Source organism: Bos javanicus, chromosome 10 (assembly GCF_032452875.1).
Source record: "Bos javanicus breed banteng chromosome 10, ARS-OSU_banteng_1.0, whole genome shotgun sequence".
Taxonomy (NCBI): Eukaryota; Metazoa; Chordata; class Mammalia; order Artiodactyla; family Bovidae; genus Bos; species Bos javanicus.
The window spans coordinates 50,919,639-50,939,603 of record NC_083877.1 but is presented as its reverse complement, the minus strand read 5'-3'; the positions used below and the strand labels follow the sequence as shown (position 1 = coordinate 50,939,603).

General features: G+C 35.4%; 1 protein-coding gene across 2 annotated transcripts in view; it reads right to left on the bottom strand.

The window, feature by feature from the left end:
- Positions 1-1,189: 1,189 nt before the first annotated feature.
- The window catches only part of SLTM (SAFB like transcription modulator), a 43,962-nt gene continuing 25,186 nt past the window's right edge, over positions 1,190-19,965 (bottom strand). Inside the window, exons 7-21 of one of the 2 annotated variants that reach the window (XM_061431152.1) lie at positions 19,150-19,618; positions 18,482-18,531; positions 16,264-16,382; positions 14,288-14,437; positions 13,780-13,883; positions 13,516-13,682; positions 12,970-13,055; positions 12,594-12,757; positions 9,752-9,932; positions 8,909-9,033; positions 7,890-8,060; positions 6,827-7,132; positions 6,579-6,723; positions 4,335-4,495; positions 1,190-2,260 (exon numbers count right to left, since the gene is read on the bottom strand). In XM_061431152.1, coding sequence (XP_061287136.1) covers positions 2,152-2,260; positions 4,335-4,495; positions 6,579-6,723; positions 6,827-7,132; positions 7,890-8,060; positions 8,909-9,033; positions 9,752-9,932; positions 12,594-12,757; positions 12,970-13,055; positions 13,516-13,682; positions 13,780-13,883; positions 14,288-14,437; positions 16,264-16,382; positions 18,482-18,531; positions 19,150-19,618 — 2,507 coding nt within the window. In that variant the 3' untranslated portion in view covers positions 1,190-2,151. The remainder of the gene's footprint in view (positions 2,261-4,334; positions 4,496-6,578; positions 6,724-6,826; positions 7,133-7,889; positions 8,061-8,908; positions 9,034-9,751; positions 9,933-12,593; positions 12,758-12,969; positions 13,056-13,515; positions 13,683-13,779; positions 13,884-14,287; positions 14,438-16,263; positions 16,383-18,481; positions 18,532-19,149; positions 19,619-19,965) is intronic. The other variant, XM_061431153.1, reaches the window with a different exon arrangement.

The following is a 19,965-nucleotide window of genomic DNA, read 5'->3' as shown; positions in this document are numbered from 1 at the left end:
ATATTTTAAGAGATTACTTCTCAGATCCCCATCTGAAAATGGATAGAACAATAATTGTTACCTACAGCTAGTAGAATTCTTTTTTGAGTATTAGGCAAGCAATGCATTTAAAATGCTTAGTACATTGCCCAGCAAATAAAGTGCTTAGCAATGTTAGCAACTGGGTAATCCATTATGGTCAGCACAGCTCCACTCTACCAATGGGGAAAAAGATCAAAAGTGACCTAAAGACCCAAAGTTTACAAAGAGGCAAAGCAGAAAAGTAAGTTAGTTCATTGCAACACATAACTGAGGCTTCTATTGTACCGTTCTACAACGTGCAGAGGGGATCAGGAAATGAAGAAGTAGACCTCTACACACAGACAGACCCCTGCTCCAAAACTGCAGGGTTAGGAGGGGAAGAAAAGAGTATGAAATCCAGAACAATAGAAGAAGTGCCAGTTCCCCAAAGAGTCAAAGACAAAGGTACCCTGGCTGCCTACAATAAAGAACTTCAATAAAGACTCCTTCTCAAATCAAAAGGTGGCCTCTGGGCAATCCCTTGGCACCCATCTTTTACTTTGTGTAAGCATACACGCTGCTGAGTTTTCCAAGAATCTAGACCATCTGAACTACTGATTCACATGAAGGAATATGGGAGGCTTTAAGAGGTGGTATTCAGAATTTTCCTTGAAGGATTTCCCTGGAAAAGATGCTTAAAAAAAAAAAAAAAGTCGTAAGGTTAGTGCTTAAGTTTCCAACACTTCAGTAGAAGTGAAGAGTCAGTTAGACTTATATCCTAGGAAGAAGACCAAAACACTGTCATTAAAGCTCTGCTGCTGCTGCTCCTGCTAAGTCGCTTCAGTCATGTCCGACTCTGTGTGACCCCATTGACGGCAGCCCACCAGGCTCCCCGTCCCTGGGATTCTCCAGGCAAGAACACTGGAGTGGGTTGCCATTTCCTTCTCCAATGCATGAAAGTGAAAAGTGAAAAGTGAAAGTGAAGTCGCTCAGTCATGTCCGACTCTTCACGACCCCATGGACTACAGCCCACCAGGCTCCTCTGTCCATGGGATTTTCCAGGCAAGAGTACTGGAGTGGGGTGCCATTGCCTTCTCCCGTTAAAGCTCTAAACTTAGTCAATTACTTGGAGTAAGGAAAAGGGCTGGAGGACCAACAGCTAAAACGCTGGAAACAAAGACACATACACTTCCAGGTGTGGATTTTTATTTTCACAAAGAGACAACAATGCCTTCCCACATACAAGTATTTACAAAACCCAACTGATTCACCAATCTAGAACCTGGGTTTTTGTTTTTTGTTTTTCCACTTCTCAACATAGTTGGGAATATGGAAACATTAATACCAACACAATTCCCAGAGATGGAATTTATCCATCAAACAGTGCAGATTACCTAAAAGTGCACTTACCTGCACAACTCAGTCTAAGAACCTCAGTGATACAAATCTCATGGCCAAGGTTTTATTAATCTATTTGGTTTCATACCATGCAAACCTGAACAAGTGTGCTGCTACACTAAACTGAAAATTGGTTTTCATTTTACAATTAAAAAGGTTCTCAACGCTTTAGCAACTATACAGAATATGAAGGTTTATTTCAAAAAAGAGTACATTTCTTAAAACCAGGATACACAGATGCACTTAATGTAACAGTACCTTCTGCAAAAATAGGTTACATAATACTCAGAAATGCAAGGAACAATCTTATTTTCTAAAAATTAAACAGCAGACTTCTTAAGCTTAAACAGCCTTCAAAATGGAGGCTGAAAATTCTTGTTGATAAGAAGTAACTCTAGAGCCTGACACCACAGAGCTAATGCTGCAAATTAAACCACTACCACACACCTGCAAACTACTCTTTATATTCACACAGCGTTAAACAAAATGGTTTTGATTCCTATCCTTTCCAATGTGTCTTGGTGCTGCAAGAAAAAAAGTTGAATGATACACAAAACTATTAAAAGTTACAACGGAACTATTTAAACATCTTCTCCAAAATTGAGAAAAGCAATCATGTTAAATTTTAAAAAAAGAGAAAAAGGAAAAGTCTGACAACTCTCAAGCAAGTCAGAGGTCCTCTTCATAAGTAGTCAAGTAAAGTTTATAGGAGATTTCAATAAATTATCTTGAAACCATGGCAGCAAGTAATTTTCAGAATCGTCGTGGAGGTACACCCTTAAATGGCTTAAATCCGGAGCCACTTCCTCTTGGCATGGAATTGCCACTGATTTGTACAATTCTATTAATTGGGGATGCATTACTGAAAAAAGGTTTAAAAGAAAAAATTGTCAGAGAACAAGAGAGAAAATAACGACAGCTAATACCTAAAAAGTGATTATTATTTAACAGACACTGTTCTTTGTACTTTACTCATCTTAAATAATTTACTTTTTTCAACAGTTCTGTGAGGTATGTATCATTACTAACCCCGCTTTCCTGATGAAGAGTGATACAGCATTTAAGTTAGCTACCTAAGACCACAATGCTTATCTGATAATAAACAGTGGCACAGGGATTTCAACTCTTACAGTCTTGTGTTAAACTCCTGCCTCTTAGTAAGCCATGTCATGGTCTGCATATGAATGGACTTCTCAGAGTGTGGTCCCTAGATCTGCATCAGCATTAACTAGGAACTTGAACCTCTGAACTATAGGACATCATTTAAGAAATACTTTTGGAATTTCTTTTATATGAATAATGCAACACAGTAGGTATGAATAAATAATATAGGAATAAAAACCTACCCCAAAACGCTATAACAAATTTGGAAGATATAAATCCATGGTGAAATGGTTTAAGGATAAAACCTGATTAAAGAAAGGCTTGGATGCCAGGCTAAGTGATCTAAAGAAGCTGTTTGTAGTTCTGGAGCAAGTAAATGGTGTAAGAAAACAGTCTCAACAGTTAAATTTAGAAATAATGGAAAAAAATGGAGGAGAGAAAAATATTGGGAAGATCGACAGGAGCTGAAATGAAAAAGAAGACAAAGCCACCACAAATATTTTTTTTTAACTGAACCATACTTAGAAATTTATGCTAGGCAAGAAGAAAAATAAAGATGAGGCCCATATTTTTTCCAGTCTGGCACTGGCAAATTAAAAGAAGTTGGAGACAACGGAAACATAAAGATCTGAAATAGGAGGGGAATGAGTTTCCTTGTGACCTTGAATTTACTGACTCATCCAAGCATCTACATGGTGATCACAATATAATATAATAAAGAATAGTGTCTAAAATGCAACCATGTGAAGGAGCCAATAAAATAAATTTAAAAATTATGGTACATTAGAAAACAGAGGACTGTTTCAAAAAAGGAAAATCAAAAGGTTTTAATCACCAAAGTGCCCAAGAACTAAAAAAAAAATAAAGGAATCTGTATTTATCAAGAAAAAAGGTATGGGTGACCTTTAAAAACCAAGGAGAGGGGAAGGAGGGGGTGGGAAAAATCTGACATATATACACTACCATGTGTAAAATAGCTAGCTAGTGGGAACCTGCTCTACAGCACAGGGAGCTCAGCTAGGTGCTCTGTAAAGACCTAGATGGATGGGATAGGGGTAGGCGGTGCGAGGGAAGTTCAAGAGGGAGAGGATGTATGTATACATATACCTGATTCACTTCCTTGTACAGCAGAAACTAACACAATATTGTAAAGCAATTATCCTCCACTTAAAAGAAAAAAAGTGATGAGGCTGGGCAGGCACAAGTATAACACTCACTTAAATTTGATGGTGGAAGCAACCAATACAATAGTAGTAACTGGGGTCAGTGAGCTAAACCAATGTCTCTTCTAAGATAGATGAATGGGAAAGAATGAAGTGTATAGAAGAGATAGACCAAATACTTGTCAGCTGAGGGGTCACAATGGATATTGGTATGAAGAGAAAATAAAGCTCATCTCTTAGCATCTGAACAGCCTTTAGAGTAAATGTCCAAAAATTTTGATAAAGCTATTTGAGAAAGGAGGAAGCAGAACATACTTTCAGTTTCTTCTTCCTTTCTAAACATTTTTGTAATGATAGTGAACAAGAAGATTGTTCCAATATGAAATTAATATTCCTGTCTACTGGATTCTGACATGTATACATACCTATATGAAGATGTATGCCAAAATACCAACTAATTAACTTATAATGAGGAATATTAACACCAGAGCATGAGCACAAACCCTGCATATAATCTCCTGGAGACTTTGAGTTAATATGAAGAAATACCTGGGCAGACCTACGGTTGTTACTCATTGTAATTCAATCTCTCAGAAACCATAACGACTTTTAAAGGAAAAAGGTTTGGTTGTATGCTGGCAGAAAAACTTGAACTGATTAACTACTTACCTCGTATGTTGCGTTATCATGCCTGCTCCTGTCCGGCCATCACCCATTCGCCTTGTATCATGATAGCCAGGCCCTTGAGAAGGTGGACCATGCCATTCTTTCCTTGGTCCACTTGTGTCCCGTCCATGGCGTTCAACTACATGTCGTTCTTCAGGATAGTGCTAAAGAATAACATATTAAAAGAAAACCTCAGCCTCAGGCCAATTTACTTATGCTGGTATACTTCTCATGTCAGAAAGAAATTAAGACGTCTGAGAAGATGAAAGAATGAATAATATGAAAAAAGGTTTCCATCTACTTTGAACTGGGAAGCTACTCAGGCTATAAGGGTAGAAAAGTAGAAAATGATTCCGCGTTGGTATTTCTATACCTTCTAACACCCATGTACTTTTTGACCCTTGAGTATTTCTGGATCTATATATAATGCCTAGATCTCTACGTGTGTTAAGAAGGCATACTGAGAGATCAGAACCTTAAGACAATCAGGGTAGGGTATATGATCCACATGCAAATACCACATAGAAATAGGAGCTGTCATCTTATTTTACACAGTACTAGTTATTGTTATGGCTCTTACAAGGCCTTACATCCATGAGTATTAAAAAAAAAGAATACTGAACATAAAGAAACAAAAACAGAGAACTAAGGATCTGAGAGAGGAAAAAAAAAAAAAGGGTCAAAAGTTATGAAAGCCTACAGAAATCTGAAGGTGCTCTACAGATGCATACTGCTGTCAGAACAGCTCACAGACCCAACACCATGAAAACGAAATTTCCAAGGGAGGAATAAGATCCTTCCCTAAAGATACCTTTTGCAAAAAAGGTAACTGAATGCAGAGGGGCTAGTCTATGAGACTGCGTTAAACTTTAAATAAGGCAGACTATCTGGATTATATTAAACAAATTTTAAAAAGTTCTATTCAGGGTATAGCTCAATGAATTGATCTACTGAATATTTCTACTTACTAGAAACACTGCAACTTATAAATCCCAGCAGGCCCAAATCTGTTTCAAAAATGTTTTGTATGAAATGGAAAACACAAAGCGGTATTAACTAGAATGCCTAGAGATTAAAAAGTTTGCTGGTAAAAAGTTGTTACAAAACCACAGAGCACCAGAGGATAACAGAGGTTGAAGGATGGATACACACATATACATACACTTCAGAATTCTTTTCTGTAATTTGATAATATTCTATCTTCACTACTGTCAACCTATATTATGCCAGTTATTTCATCAACAGAATGCTTTCAAATCAGGTAAAAGCTCATTTGAATTGCAAACAGATGTCCTCTGTTCATTAACTTACAAAATATTCATGTCAATGAAGTGTCACAAGAGTAAAAAGCAATTAAAAAACACAAAATATTCCACTTACCTATCTCTAAAAATAAAAGAACAAAAAAGAGACAAGTATTTTATTTCAATAAATTCTACACTTTATTTAATTGAGTAGGAGGAAAGAGAGAGTATTATTTAAAGGAAATAAAAGGAAAAAGATGACAGAAACACAAGTACAGGTCAAAGATTTTCCATCCAGTTTGAAAATCTCAATTTCTTTTTTTTTTTTTTTTTTTATTTATTTTATTTTTTTGAAAATCTCAATTTCTTAAAAAAGAATTAAAGCCAAAGTCATCATTAAGAAGGTTCATCTACCAAATACAACAATTCTCAAATTTCAGCAGGAATTTTAATAAAAATTTCAGGGATTAAGTCAAATTATTATGTTGTACACTTTAAACTTACACAGTTTTGTCTGTCAATTGTATTTTAAAAACTATAATTAAAAAAAAACTTCAGGGTTAGTATCCTGCTTCTCTGGACTACGATGTTCAACTACTGTCTTGAAAATACAAAAGGGACTTCCTGGTAGTCCAGTGATTGACAATCTGCCATCCAATGCAGAGTACTCAAGTTCTATCCCTGGAGAGGGAACTAAGATCCCAAATGCACAGAGAAACTAAGCCCATGCATTGCAACTTCCCAGCCCGCCTACTCTGGAGCCTGCACACAACTAGAGAAGCCCACGTGCTGCAGGCTGCAACTAAGACCTGATGCAGGGAAACAAATAAGAAATATATATTTTTTAAATACAAGGAGCATTAAGACCTTTCGTGAGAAATGAGTCTGCCAATCATGCCAATCTAACTAGGTCACGCCCAAATGATACTATAAATACAATGTCTCAATGAGTCCTCTAAATTTATTTCTGGAGAATTGACAATAAACTGTCATAAGCACTTACCTGTGCTCCACTTCCTCGGTCAGTGATTACTCCTCTGTCTCCCTCCCTGTTTCCATAGCCGGAAGCATTACTGCGAGTCCCAGGAGGAGCCCCTCTTACACTGTGCCCTGATACTTCTCTCCCAGATCGTTCTGGCCTTTCAACTCTGTTAAACAAAATTCAAGAACATATACAATCAAACTCTAACCTTTTCTGAAAAACCCAAGTGCTTATTACCATTAGCTAGGCATTAGAAACTATACAAATACCTTGTTTCCCGTTTGTCAGTGGACATGCCTCCTTCAGCCTTCCAGGAGGTTGGTCTAGATGGATTGGGCCCTCCTTCTCGAGGATGTCTAGGGTGGGTGGTATCAGGTCTGTCATGAATGATCACTGTTCTCCTCTCATCTCGTTCTCCTCGTCTGTCTGTTTCTCGAAGTTCGTTTCTTGGTGGTGGAGGCTCGTTTCTTCTGGAATCACTGAAATTTTTGGGATACCTTTCAAAACCTAGATCTTCTCTTCGTGCAGAAGGACGTGGTTTTTTCCCTTCACTTTGACCAACAAAACGTTCTCTCCTGTTATCCAAAACAAAGAACACAGGTTTTGAGAAGTAAGTACTTGGTCTGATTCTTCTTAACTTTATTTGCATAACCTACAATAAGAACACCTTCTTTAAAAAATAACTTAAGGCAAAGTGAACAAAATAGCCACAATTATTGATTGTAATGGGGCTTCCCAAGTAGCTCAGTGGTAAAGAATCTCCCTATCAATGCAAGAGAAATAGGTTCGATCCCTGGATTGGAACGATTCCTTGGAGAAGAAAATGGCAACCCACTCAACTATTCTTGCCTGGAAAGCCCCATGGACAGAGGAGCCTGGCGGGCTACAGTCCACAGGGTTGCAAAGAGTCAGACACGCCTGAGCACGATTATGACTGAGCATAATAACCTATGTTCTTTTAAATTGAGCTAAATGTCTGGCGTGAAGGGTGGTTTTTTGGCATACAAGGGAAATTACATCAAACACTCAAGTCACTACCAACCTGAAGAATGTTTTACTATTCTTCACAAGTGAGGCACATCCCAAGGTAACAATATTTTCACTTAGTTTTAAAGGTTAAGAAGATAAAGCCTACCTACTTAAGCATGTTTTGGTGGCCTATAAAACTAATTCTGAATACAGAATCACATTCTCATTAACAAATAGAAAAACCAAACATGATTTGTTCTGAATACGCAGTTACAACCTGTACTTAAGATTTTAATAGAGAACCAAACTATCACTAATAAGGCTCATACACCAAACACAGTAATTTTCAACATATTCATTTACCTATCAAAAGATGAAGACGGAATTGAGGAACTCTCAGGAAACCTGCCCCTCTCTCGGTGGTCAAAGTCATTAAATCTATTCTGTTGCCGAGAGTAGTCAGATCCATGGCCGAATCGTGCATCTGTATCTAGAGACAACTTTTTATTCTCGCTCCAGTAAGGATCATCCCGCCTTGAAGAGAAATATTTGCTCGTTTATATAAATTAGTTTTACAGCAACAAAATAACACCTATTGGAGTCATACATACCACATGCTAGGAACTGTGGATACAGAGGGCTAATAAACTCAAGACAAAACATTCTTTTGTAAGAACAAGCTAGCAAAAAATTATCAAATTATATAAAGTTATACAGTGTTAGAGGAATTCCACAGAAAATAATTGAAAAACTGTTCTCAAATTACTAAATTGGAAAGGCAAATAAGACAAATACTTGATAACATTCTAAAATAAAATTCTAACCAGGAGGAGCATACAACACTTTTGGTTATACTTAACTTTGGAAAGGATAGAGAGTTAGTCCCAAGCACAATTCATTCGCTCCGCTCCACTTGTTTCTCAACACAATCAACTAAATCTCACAGAATTTATATTAAGAAAATTAAATTACTATATTTTGAAGTCTATTAAGAACTATGAATGCAAACAAATAACAGAATCTATATTTTAGTGTTCCCAAGTTTGTGACTTTGATTTCTGTACTGTCTGTACTACCCTGTAAGAATTTTCAAAACAGGTCCGAGTTTGAGAGCCATTATTAAAGTCTACCATGTATTCAATATTTCAAGTCCTAGTGGAAAACATTTGGCAAAGAAAGGAAAATGGGGTGGAGGCGAAATGGGGAAAAGTTTTCTTCTACTTGAAAATCCACTGATGTCCAATTCACTACTGCAGTCATTCCATCCCTCTTGATCATGAGCTTTTATTCCAGCAACAGGTGCCTGTGCTTTCTAATTCCACAGTCTTAGCATGAAAGGAATAAGACAGCAAGTTTAACTGTTAAAGAAAGCAAGCAACTACCTATGATCTACATCACGTGGGCGTTTCAAAGAATTCCTTTTTTCTTGTTCATAACGAAGCTGCTGCTGTTGCCTTCTCAGTTCCTCTCGTTCTCGAGCAATACGTTCAGCTTCCTTACGACGTTCCTTCAGACAACATAGAAGGAAGAACCAACCAATGCAAAATGAAAACATAAGGTAAGTATATATGCAACCTTGCTTTAATCCTATCATTAAGAAAACATAAGCAAGCATCAGGCAAAAGACAAACCTGGGACAAAAAAATCTGACTTCAGTAATTGCAATCTAAGCTATGACTACTGTTCTATAACATTAAAAATAACAGAGACTGGGTGGTGAAAGCTGGCAAGTAATTTGGAAGGTCAGATTTAGTTTAATAATTTGAAACAAAAGCACCTAAAAGTAATTAGAGATAAAATTATTAATAAGACTAAGTGTCCTAAAACCCTGGATGCAATTCTGCAAAGAGAGGCATTATTTCCTTCCAGCCTTGGGGAATCATTCCCACTATAATAAGTAAGGAAATAGTTATTATTTTCCAAGAATGGGATAGTGACAGAGCCTGGATTACAACTACTCTGGACTCATAGTCCTATGCTCAGACTATTAGGCTGCCATGATATCACAGAGTTCAAGTTATTACCAATTGGCTAGAACAAAGTCATGACTAAATGTAGTTTTAATTAGCACCTAATTCACTGTTATCTCAGGGACACTTAATAAATGCTCATTAGCTGAACTTATTCTATAAAAGCTTTACAGCATGTAAAGCAAATTTCAGGGCAAAAATCACAGGGTTTGAAAAAGGTCAGTTATTTAAGATGAAAAGATTTTCTGACTGCACCTGTTCAATACGAATGCGTTCCCTTTCCAAGCGTTCGCGTTCCATTCTCTCTCTCTCTAGTTTTTGCCTTTCAATTTCTAGGCGCTCTCTCTCTCTCTGTAAGCGTTCCCGTTCTTCCCGTTCACGAATTATTCTAATGCGTTCTCGCTCTCGACGCTCTCTTTCTGCAATCTCTCTTCGTCTAACAAAAATCAGTATTTAGAAATACTTAAATTATGCTAGCACTGTGTGAAAGAGAATAGCTTTTGAATTTGTATTTTTCCTTGAGGTTGGCAATTTTATACTTTGACTCATTCTAAATAGTTTTAATGTAATTGGAAAGAGAACTAAAAATAAAACTTTAAACAGATTTCAATACTGTCACTTATTTAAGACTGTCACCTGAACAAATTTACAGAGTAGTTGCCTCTTAGATGATTCCTGTTTAAATAAAAATCCCACTATGATAGCCCATTAATTAGTCAACATCTTTAAAAGGACATTCTACATATATGAATTTACTGAACTACAAACTTCTGTTTTTGATAGAAAAATTTCCAGTATCTAGGATATATTCTATCTCCTAAGTAAGCCTTAGTTTTGTTCAACTGGGATCACAGCCACCAACATGAATTACAGCAAATGCTATACTAAATGGCTGCCCTCATGGCCTCTTTTGGAGTGTTCACAACCCATAATAAATGGCTCTAGATAACACGTTTCTTTGAGTTCAAATATGTGCTCAACTAAATTATTATATTAAGACTTCTAATAGTGGGTTATTTTTCTGTTTGTTTTTAATCATTTCCTCACTTTAGGGCACCCAGGGTATTCTGTCAATCAGCATGTCTTCTAGTAACCCAGTGGTTCTCAATGGTTCAGTACGGCCGTGGTGGAGGGGCGTTTCTAATTTTAACAATGACCAAGGGGGCTGTTACCAGCCATTAGTTAAGGGGACCAAGGATTCTACATATCTTTTGATGCATGGCACAGTCAAGATAATCCTGCATCACAAAGAACCATCCAACACTCCAAATACCTTTCAAATGCCATAATGTAATTCATGTCATCAAAATAAAATCACTTCTAGGAAAAAAAAAAATCTGGCCCTAGCATTTAACTCATTTTTAATAAATGCTAGTTTCATTTCCTTTGGCCTTTTATGTACACTAAAGTTTCCAGGAATGCAGCTCCACATAAAAAGAGGAAAAATTACACCTTCTTGAGAACTTCACCAAGAGTTGTTCACCATTTCAGAAGTCATTCCGTAACATCAACACTACTCCTGGTATTTGACTCACCAATATGACAAACCGGTATCAATCTGTGTTTGTAGCTGTCACATTCTCACTGAGTCTTAAGAGAGGTGCAAACATCTGACTACTTCATTAGATCTTGTAGAGCGTCATGCCTAAACATTCATATCTGGAATATATGCTTCATTATAAATTACTTTTATGTTTTCTTCATATTAGAGTTAAGGCTTTATATTGTTCTTTTTTGTATATTTGTACAGTATGTTACATATCAATTTCATTTCAGATTAGTAAAGAAGGTGCTACAATTTTTTTTATTATTATGAAACGGGTGCTGGTCTGATAGGTTTGAGAAATGCTGCCTAATAACTCCCAGTTTCACTCTTCTCTCAGCTGTGGTCATCTGAACAGGAAGCCAAGCATACTGAGACTTCATTAAAAAAAAAAAAAAAGGTTCTGAGTATGCAAGAATTGGAGAAGACAATGGCAACCCACTCCAGTACTCTTGCCTGGGAAATCCCATGGATGGAGCAGCCTGGTAGGCTATAGTCCATGGGGTCACAAAGAGTCGGACATGACTGGGTGACTTCACTTTCATTTTTCACTTTCATGCACTGGAGAAGGAAATGGCAACCTACTCCAGTATTCTTGCCTGGAGAATCCCAGGGAAGGGAGCCTGGTGGGCTGCCGTCTATGGGGTCGCACAGAGTCGGACATGACTAATGTAACTTAGCAGCAGCAGCAGCAGCATGCAAGAATTATTTCCTTTTAGTAAACTGTGTGGCAATCATAGTATTATTTAAGTTGCTAAAAGTATATCTGGTAGTTCCTAGCACACTTCTGAATGAATAGATGAAATTCCATAAGTGACCATTCAACAATACAGGTTAGTATTTGTAAATTTATATTATGAAACACTTTCACAAGAAAATTTTAAGTGGCATCCAAAAATCGACAGCAAACTGGCACTCGTGATGAACTTGAGATACGGCCACGAAAAGTAGAAATGTTTTGTTCTCATTTTGTTTTAAAGAGGATGCCTGCTTTAGGACAGAGTTTGAACGCAATAAGGTTCACAGGTTAAATCTTCCTTTACTTGGGCTCTAATTCAAAGTACAATAAATTTTTCCTACAATGTCAATGTATTATTTGGCCACTACAGCTTACATTAAGACTATCTTACATCAAAATCCAAATTTGCCTTCAAAGTCATGTTTTTTTATGGCGGCAGCTTTGAAGTAGAGGAAAGAGCATTGGACTTGGAGTCAGAAGACTTGGGTCTGAGTCCCGACTCTGCCACTCATTAGCCATGTGGCATTGGAAGAGTCATTTAGCCTCTCTGGGCCTCCATTTTATTCATTTATATAATGGACATAACTAACCTTATAGAACTGTTGAGATAGAGATAATAGATGCAAAGGTATTTTGTAAATTGTAAAATACTATGCAAACTAAAATCATTAGGTTTTACTTCTTAAAAGTGACAAATATCTTTCTATAGAAATACAATTTCCAGAAATCTGGTTTATAACTAATGTTAAAGATACACCTATAGTTAAAAACATACCTATAGTTAAAAACAGGTATAAAACAGACTCTTTTCCTACCTTCTAAGTTCCATTGCTCGCCGCAATCTTTCAAAACGAACTAAATGTTCTCTCAACCTTTGTTCCTTCATCTTTTCAAAAGGCAAGATGTCTTTCCTCCTGTAGTCTTTGTCCCTTTTTTTATCTAAGCTAGCCCTCTCCTTTTCCATGCTTCTTCCGTGAATCTACAGGAAAAAAAAATTGTTAACAGGACTACAAGTTAAACTAATTTTTTTTTTCAAGTTGAGCTGGTAATTTAAAAAGCTTAAATGAATAATGACATTCCCCTTTTCTTAGGTTTTCTATCATGGACACATGCAAAATGGTTACAGATAACTGAATTATCTTCTTTTGGAAACAGGCAAAATAGTATACAACATCCCTATCAGGGACTTACTTTCTCGTATCTTCCTCTTCTTGATGGCCTACAATGATCGCCTTTAGTTTGGTCTAGTATTACCATATGTCCTGGACTCTTTGAACCTAAGAGGAAAAAATCAGATAAGCTAATGTCTGAAACTATTCTCATCAAAAAGAAAATATAATGTAAGTATGCTGAATTCTTAAGACAACCAAATATTTACAAAACAATACATGATATAAAAAACTTATTCTATGAGAAATGTAAAGAGTTATTAAAACTTGATCCACTAATGTACTTTCAAAGATACCAAAAGATCGATTCTTCTATTCTTCTATTATTCAATAATTCTTCTATTATTCAATGACCATTTTCAGTCAGCCCAGATTTAACAGTAAATGGGCTTAGGTGGAAAAAGACAGCTGTTTCCCATTCCTATTAGATCATTTTCTACCACAGTGACATCTAACAACGAAGTTTAAATCTTTATCTAGATTGTATTCTTAAGTTTCCCCTTTCACTGTAAAAATTAAGCTGTAGGATGCATTAGAAAGGGACTGAGAAGAAAGGCACATAGCATACTTATTCGTTTCTTTTCTTCACTTTTTTTAATCGATTCTGAAGTCTGGCCACTTGATCCATTATCATTCTTCTCATCTTTACCTTCTGTTTTCTTAGTATCCTTGCCTTCCTTTTTTTCAGTTTTCTCAGACAATCTTTTCTCTTCTTTTTTGACCGAGGCTTGTGTCCTGACCATACCACCCCACACAAGAAAACAACAAAATGAGAACTACTTCATCAATGTACCAAAAAGTCTATAGGCTAATTGACAAAATAAATCCTTACTTGCTACTTCTATCACTCATGTTTTTTTTGTCTCCAGAACTTCTTGAACTACTCTTTTCATCAATTTCTTTCTTTAATTCTTTCTTAGAAGGATCACCTTTAACCTGAAAAGTTTAAACAGGAAGAAAAAAACATATAAATTTTATTTTATTTTTTTTCTGGAGTGCATGGGCTCTCTGGTTGAGATTCGTAGGCTCCGTAGTTGCAGCTTAGCTGCCCTGAGGCATGTGGAATCCTAGCTCCCAACCAGGGGTCGAACTCACATCCCATGCACTGGAAGGCGGATTCTCAACCAAAGGACCACCAGCGAAGTCCCAAATATGTAAGTTTTAAAGTTACATTTTTATGTTTGTAAAAAGTATGTGGATGGTAAAAAAAAATTGGAAAACAGAAGTAAAATAATTAAAATGAATATATAAAAATAAAAATCATTCCCAATTCTACTCCTTACTAGTGTAATATTGTTAAATTGAGAATTACTATTGTTTAAACAGTTAAGCAAGCTTACTTTTTCAACAGAAATTAGCTGTCCATGCAGCTCAGTGCGATGAAGATGTGCAATACATCTGGACACCTCTGTGCTTGAAGACATAGTTACAATGCCATAGCACTTGGCCCCAGGACTTCGAGCATTTGTGACTACTTTTGCACTCAGAACCTATAAAAATGAGATTATACTTTAGTTTTACAGTTTCAAATACATTTCTAAGATAAAACTTCAGAATGCAGACTATTCAAATTAAAGGATATGTTCAGGAGTATAAATTCAGGATAAAGGATAAATTGAGGACAATATATATTATTGTTTTATATTCTTGGACTCACCAACTACCTTGCCTATAATACTCAGGGGAACAATTTAAAATGTTAAAAATCAATTTAACCTACTTTTTTACTTTCTTTTTTTTTAAATACATTGCCAAAACACAGTGAGTCACATCAAGGAAGTAATGGCACAATTAACAAAAGCAAAGAAACAATATTTTCAATTAGATTTGGACCAAAATTTCCCTATCAAAGGCCCACCCCTAATCTCTTAAAGATATTAAAACAAAAAGGGTCTGGGTAAGTGTTAACACTTTTCTATAATGAGTCTCTCAAAAATAGTCTCCCACACATGAAAAAGCAGCCTTAAAAATATACTCCACAAAACACACTCTAAAAAGACATACTTTCCATTTATGTACTTTTAAAATGTATACTAATATAAAAGTGACATATACTTCAGCTCTATAAAATGAATAGCTAAGAGAGACAAGGCAGGGATGGTTGAGTGAGAAGAAAAGTGGGAAAGAACAATCTAGTGCTGAACAAAGAGGAACACAGACACAATGTCAGGAAGAAGAACAGAGGGAAGCTGGTGTGAGTAGCTGGAAACTATCAGCTTATATCTCAACTCCGGGAAAGAGTGACTCGCCCCAAGAGCAATTTCATGTTATAAGTACATGGTTTCCTTATATAGTTTTAGCCCTAATTAAATAGCTGGAAACAGAATCAAAAATATACCAGAAACTGATCGTGGGACCACAATTCTCAGTGTTTTGTATATGACATCTACAAGAACCTCCTTACTCTGCAGGCAATTCTCTTAATTAGAAGGAAAAAAACAATCTCTAAAATCAATAGGATAGATTTTTGTAACATTCATTAATGGCTATTTACTGATATTGGTGGTCATTAATTTAATAAATATTTGAAAGCCTATCATGTGCATACAAAGTATAGTAGTTAAGATCCCTGCTATCAAAGAGTTTACAGCAGAGTTGATTACATATATGATGCATATTGAAAACTATAATGTAAAAGGAAATAATGATAAAATAACCATTTGAAAAAAAAAAAAAGGAAATAATGAGCGTCCTAAGGGATGCAGATCAACTACAATTTAATTCAACAGCTATTCATTGAATATTCATTTAATTATCAACTAGTTTTCTTTTTCATTAGGTCTCCCCTTATATGCCAGAAAAACTTCTCCTGATCAACCAACCACAGTAAAGCCTCCTTTTTTGCTCTCTAAACCCTGCACTCTTCCTTCATAGCACATATCAAAACTTCTGATTAAGTCCATTTACCAGTTTTACATTCTTCTGCACCACTGTACTGGAATTTGTATAATAAAAGGGACCACATCAGGTTTGGGGTTCCACCCCATATTCTATATCCCAGTGCTTCTATTTTCCAGATGACCAGATCAGCCTCAGCAATTTTAGGTCCAAGATAAATCATGATGAATGTGATGAAACAAGCTCAGTCCTTCCTTGGCTTAAATGGGCTCAAAAAATGAGCTTTTCCTACAAAGATTCCCAGGGCTCAGAGTGAGATTATAAGATATAGTAAAACTCATGATTACCACAGAACTAAATAACTATGCCTATAACAGTCCGGAGAGAGACAAGAAATTAGATTTTATATGCATTGTTTTGAATACCACCTGTTTAAAATGGACATAGAAATATGGATAAAAAGATAAAAAGAATGTACCTTTCCATATTTGCCAAAGAGGTTCTTCAAATCAGCAGCTTTGGTATTAGAGGAAAGTCCACTAACCCAGATATTTTTAGTTGAGCTTCCACTGCTACCACTAGCACTAATTGTACTTCCTAGAATAGATTTAATATCAGAAGTTTAAATTTCTCAATTGGAAATTTTTTAAACAAAATTATTAGGGCTATAAACTTCCAAAATTATAAAACCCTCTAATTTTGACAGCATGACTTCACTACATCAAAATCCTACACATCTACTATAACTAAAATTGAACACAGTAACATAACACAAACATGTCTGAATTTGTATATTTTCTACTGCATGAGTTTTAAGACAAAGTGGGTAAAAAAATCAGTTATATGTCTTGGACTTTTGTTGTTTAAATTCATTCATTTATATTCAACCACCGCACTAAATTCAGGCAACCAGGAAGCAGACTGCTTAATTACCTACACCTGTTGTGGGCTTTAGCTCCAGAGACATTGAGAGCACAAAGGGAAAAGTCAAACAAAGGGATAAACTGTTTTCAAAAATTTAAATGTTTAGTAACAAAGACTAGCCAACAGTTCATCCTCATTTTGTATTACAGAAAGGGTAAGAGAAAGTGAAAATTACATGCAACTAAAAAACTCTGGATTAAAAAAAAAATCTTCTAAAGCAAATCAATTACAAAGATCAGAGACCCCAAAATTCTTTAGAAAAGGTAAATGGTTATATGAACTATTTCTGCACTATTTCTATACACAAATTATTGTTTCATACAGAAAATACCATTTCTTAAAATACATTCCTGGTAAGTTACCCTTCAGTACTTTACTTCCAATGTGCTATTATAAAAAAGGAATTTTCATTTCATCATTTGGAAAACAGTTCTTACCCACTTTAAGAGAAACAGTATCTAAGCAATAAAAGTAACAATTTTTATAACTTCATGGTATCAAATATAGAAAGAGTAAAATGTTTAATGCTTTAAAAATTACAAGCCACAAGTTTCTATCAGTGTACTTATGAGAAGACAAAACACGCCTGACTCAAATATTTTAAATATTAATGACTGCTGCATTTCTGTTCTTAACAAATATAATTATCAAAGGAAATGTTTTATCTTATGAAACGTTAACTAGAAGTTCATGTATCTTTTATATTTTACCAGTAACACCTGGCCCACATATTCCTCTTAACTTGAGAAAAAAAATTTTAATGACAGGAAGTTAACATTTAATTAAGACTACACTAAGCTTCTAAATTTAAAGGATAATATTTAATAAATTTATTATATCTTATCCATTAACCAAAACTGTAAGGGATGTAGGTAATGCAATTAATTGTCAATTACTAAGTCAATCACTAAAATTTCTAATTATTAAAATATGCCAACAAAATCTACTAAAAAAAGATAAGGGACACATAACATTCCTTTTTTTAGGCACTCAAGAGCCATTTTTCGATTCTGTAGTACCCAAATGGTGTTATTCTTCCCTTAAAATGCTTTTTTAAAACACAAGAAATATTTTTCACATATACAGCATATATAAGATGAAACTTAAAGCACATGATCAGGAGATAAGCAGAGACTTCCCAGTAACAAAGACTAATCAAATAATGCACCTTTAAACTTACAAAATTTAAAAATAAAACTACTTTTCTACATAAAACTTTCATCAATGCAAAGTAAGTCAATTAGGAAGTAAATTCTGAAGAATTAAAATCCTATAAACTGGCTATATTAACAGTTGTGTGCCCTGATTTAAAGAATCAAAAAAGTAAAACCAAATGTCGAGGCTAACTTGCTTTCAGCTCCACAAATACTATTTATATCACACTTCCTACTAGCCAGAACAAGAAAAAGATCGTGGAAGTGTGTGGGGGTTACAAGTGATAATCAAAAGTGAAATACTTCTGAAATTTTAAGAAATGAAATGTCTATTATGTGAATATTCAATAGATACTTAGAACACAATATAAAAAATACATAGCAAATATATTTAACTCAAATTTATACCAGTTTATAAATTAAATAATTAAGAAAGTAATGCTTCAATCACACTTGAGAATTTGCTGTAATCTAACTCCACTGTTCACACAAAAGCCACCAAAAAATTTACTATGTCAATTTTTAAGGACTAAATGTCAAAAGAAACCCTAGACAATTACTACTTTTTAAAGGAAACATTCAAATTATCACTGAAATAAGCAGGAAAAAATACATTACCTTTGTCATCTTTGGATGATGTCTTGCTGTCTTTAGATTCCTTTGAAGAGCTACAGAAGCAAACCACCAGAAGAAAATTGAAAACAAAAAAGCAAAAACAAAAAGAACAAAAAGAACAAAAATCGAACAGCTTGATATTGACTATATTTCAAACCAGTGCTATCCATACAAATTAACAATTCCAAAAGCCTAGATTAGGTTATTTGAACAAATGATTCCCTTAGGATTCTTGCACTGATTTTCCCCAAGATTCCTGAAGATCTAGATTTTCTGACAATTCTATTCAGTGGATAAATGGCCATCTTCTCCAGATTTCAGGACTGGGACTTGACTTCATTTGTGTTCTTAGGACTGATAGTTGTTCATTAACCATCATCACAAGGATTTTTAAAAATGAAACACAAAAAAATTGTCAATTTGAAAAAAAAAAAAACAAAAAAAAACCAAATATATGCTGACAATTCGACAATGCAATCAGTAGGACACACTGCATATTACGAAGATCTTGAAATTTTTTTTTAAAGTAACTTATGACGGTCAAAAATATTACAGGCAGGATCATAAGTACTAATTACTGTACATGGTCTTGAAGCCACCCCCTTAATGTAGAGTGATCTTATTGAATGCTGGAATTCAGTATCGTAAAGAACTGACATAGAAAAACAAACCTCTTTGCTTGACCAGAGGCCCCAGTAGACGAGGGCCCTTTCTTCAAAGTATCCTTTTCTTTGTCTCCAGATTCTGCTTTCTTAGAACCTTCTCTGGCTTCCTTCTCGACAGGATCACCCTTCACGCAGTCTTCCTTCTTACCATCTTTATGGTTCGCATTCATCTCATAATCCTTGCTTTCCTTCTCCGGGCTCTGTGCAATGACGTCCTGCCCATCTTTTGGCTTACTTGCTTCAGAATCTGTAATTTTCACATTTTTACCTGTTTCTAGGAGGTCATCACCATCAAAATCCAGAGTGATGGCATCTTCAGCCTGGATTGTAACCGAGATGTTGTCATCCTCAGCTTCTTTCACAGTCGCATTAGCTTCCATCTCTTCATGAGCTGTGTGATCAGCCTCAGCTAGGTTCCCTTCTGAAGGAAGAGGTTTAGATACTTCTTGTGTACCATCACCAGAACCTGCTATATCTAAGAGGATTTAACAGGAATAAATATGGCAAAACAAGAAGTTTAAACAATTTTCATATTCATAAGCTAGAATAGGACCTAGAAAATATAAACCCAGTTATTAGCACTGATGGAAGGTTAGGAAGAAAAACACAAGGGTATTAACTAACATAAACAATCCTTTACCCAGGATCACTTATTCTTCATGGAAAAAATGATCTCTAAATACAAATACCAAACAACAAAAGTGAGGAGAGAGTTCCATCCTGAGGATACCAGCTCTTCATTTCTGGTTATAAGTTAATGGCATATGGAAGGTGTTTTTCCTCCATGAGAGAGTGACAAATGAGCAGAGTTGTTATTCAATG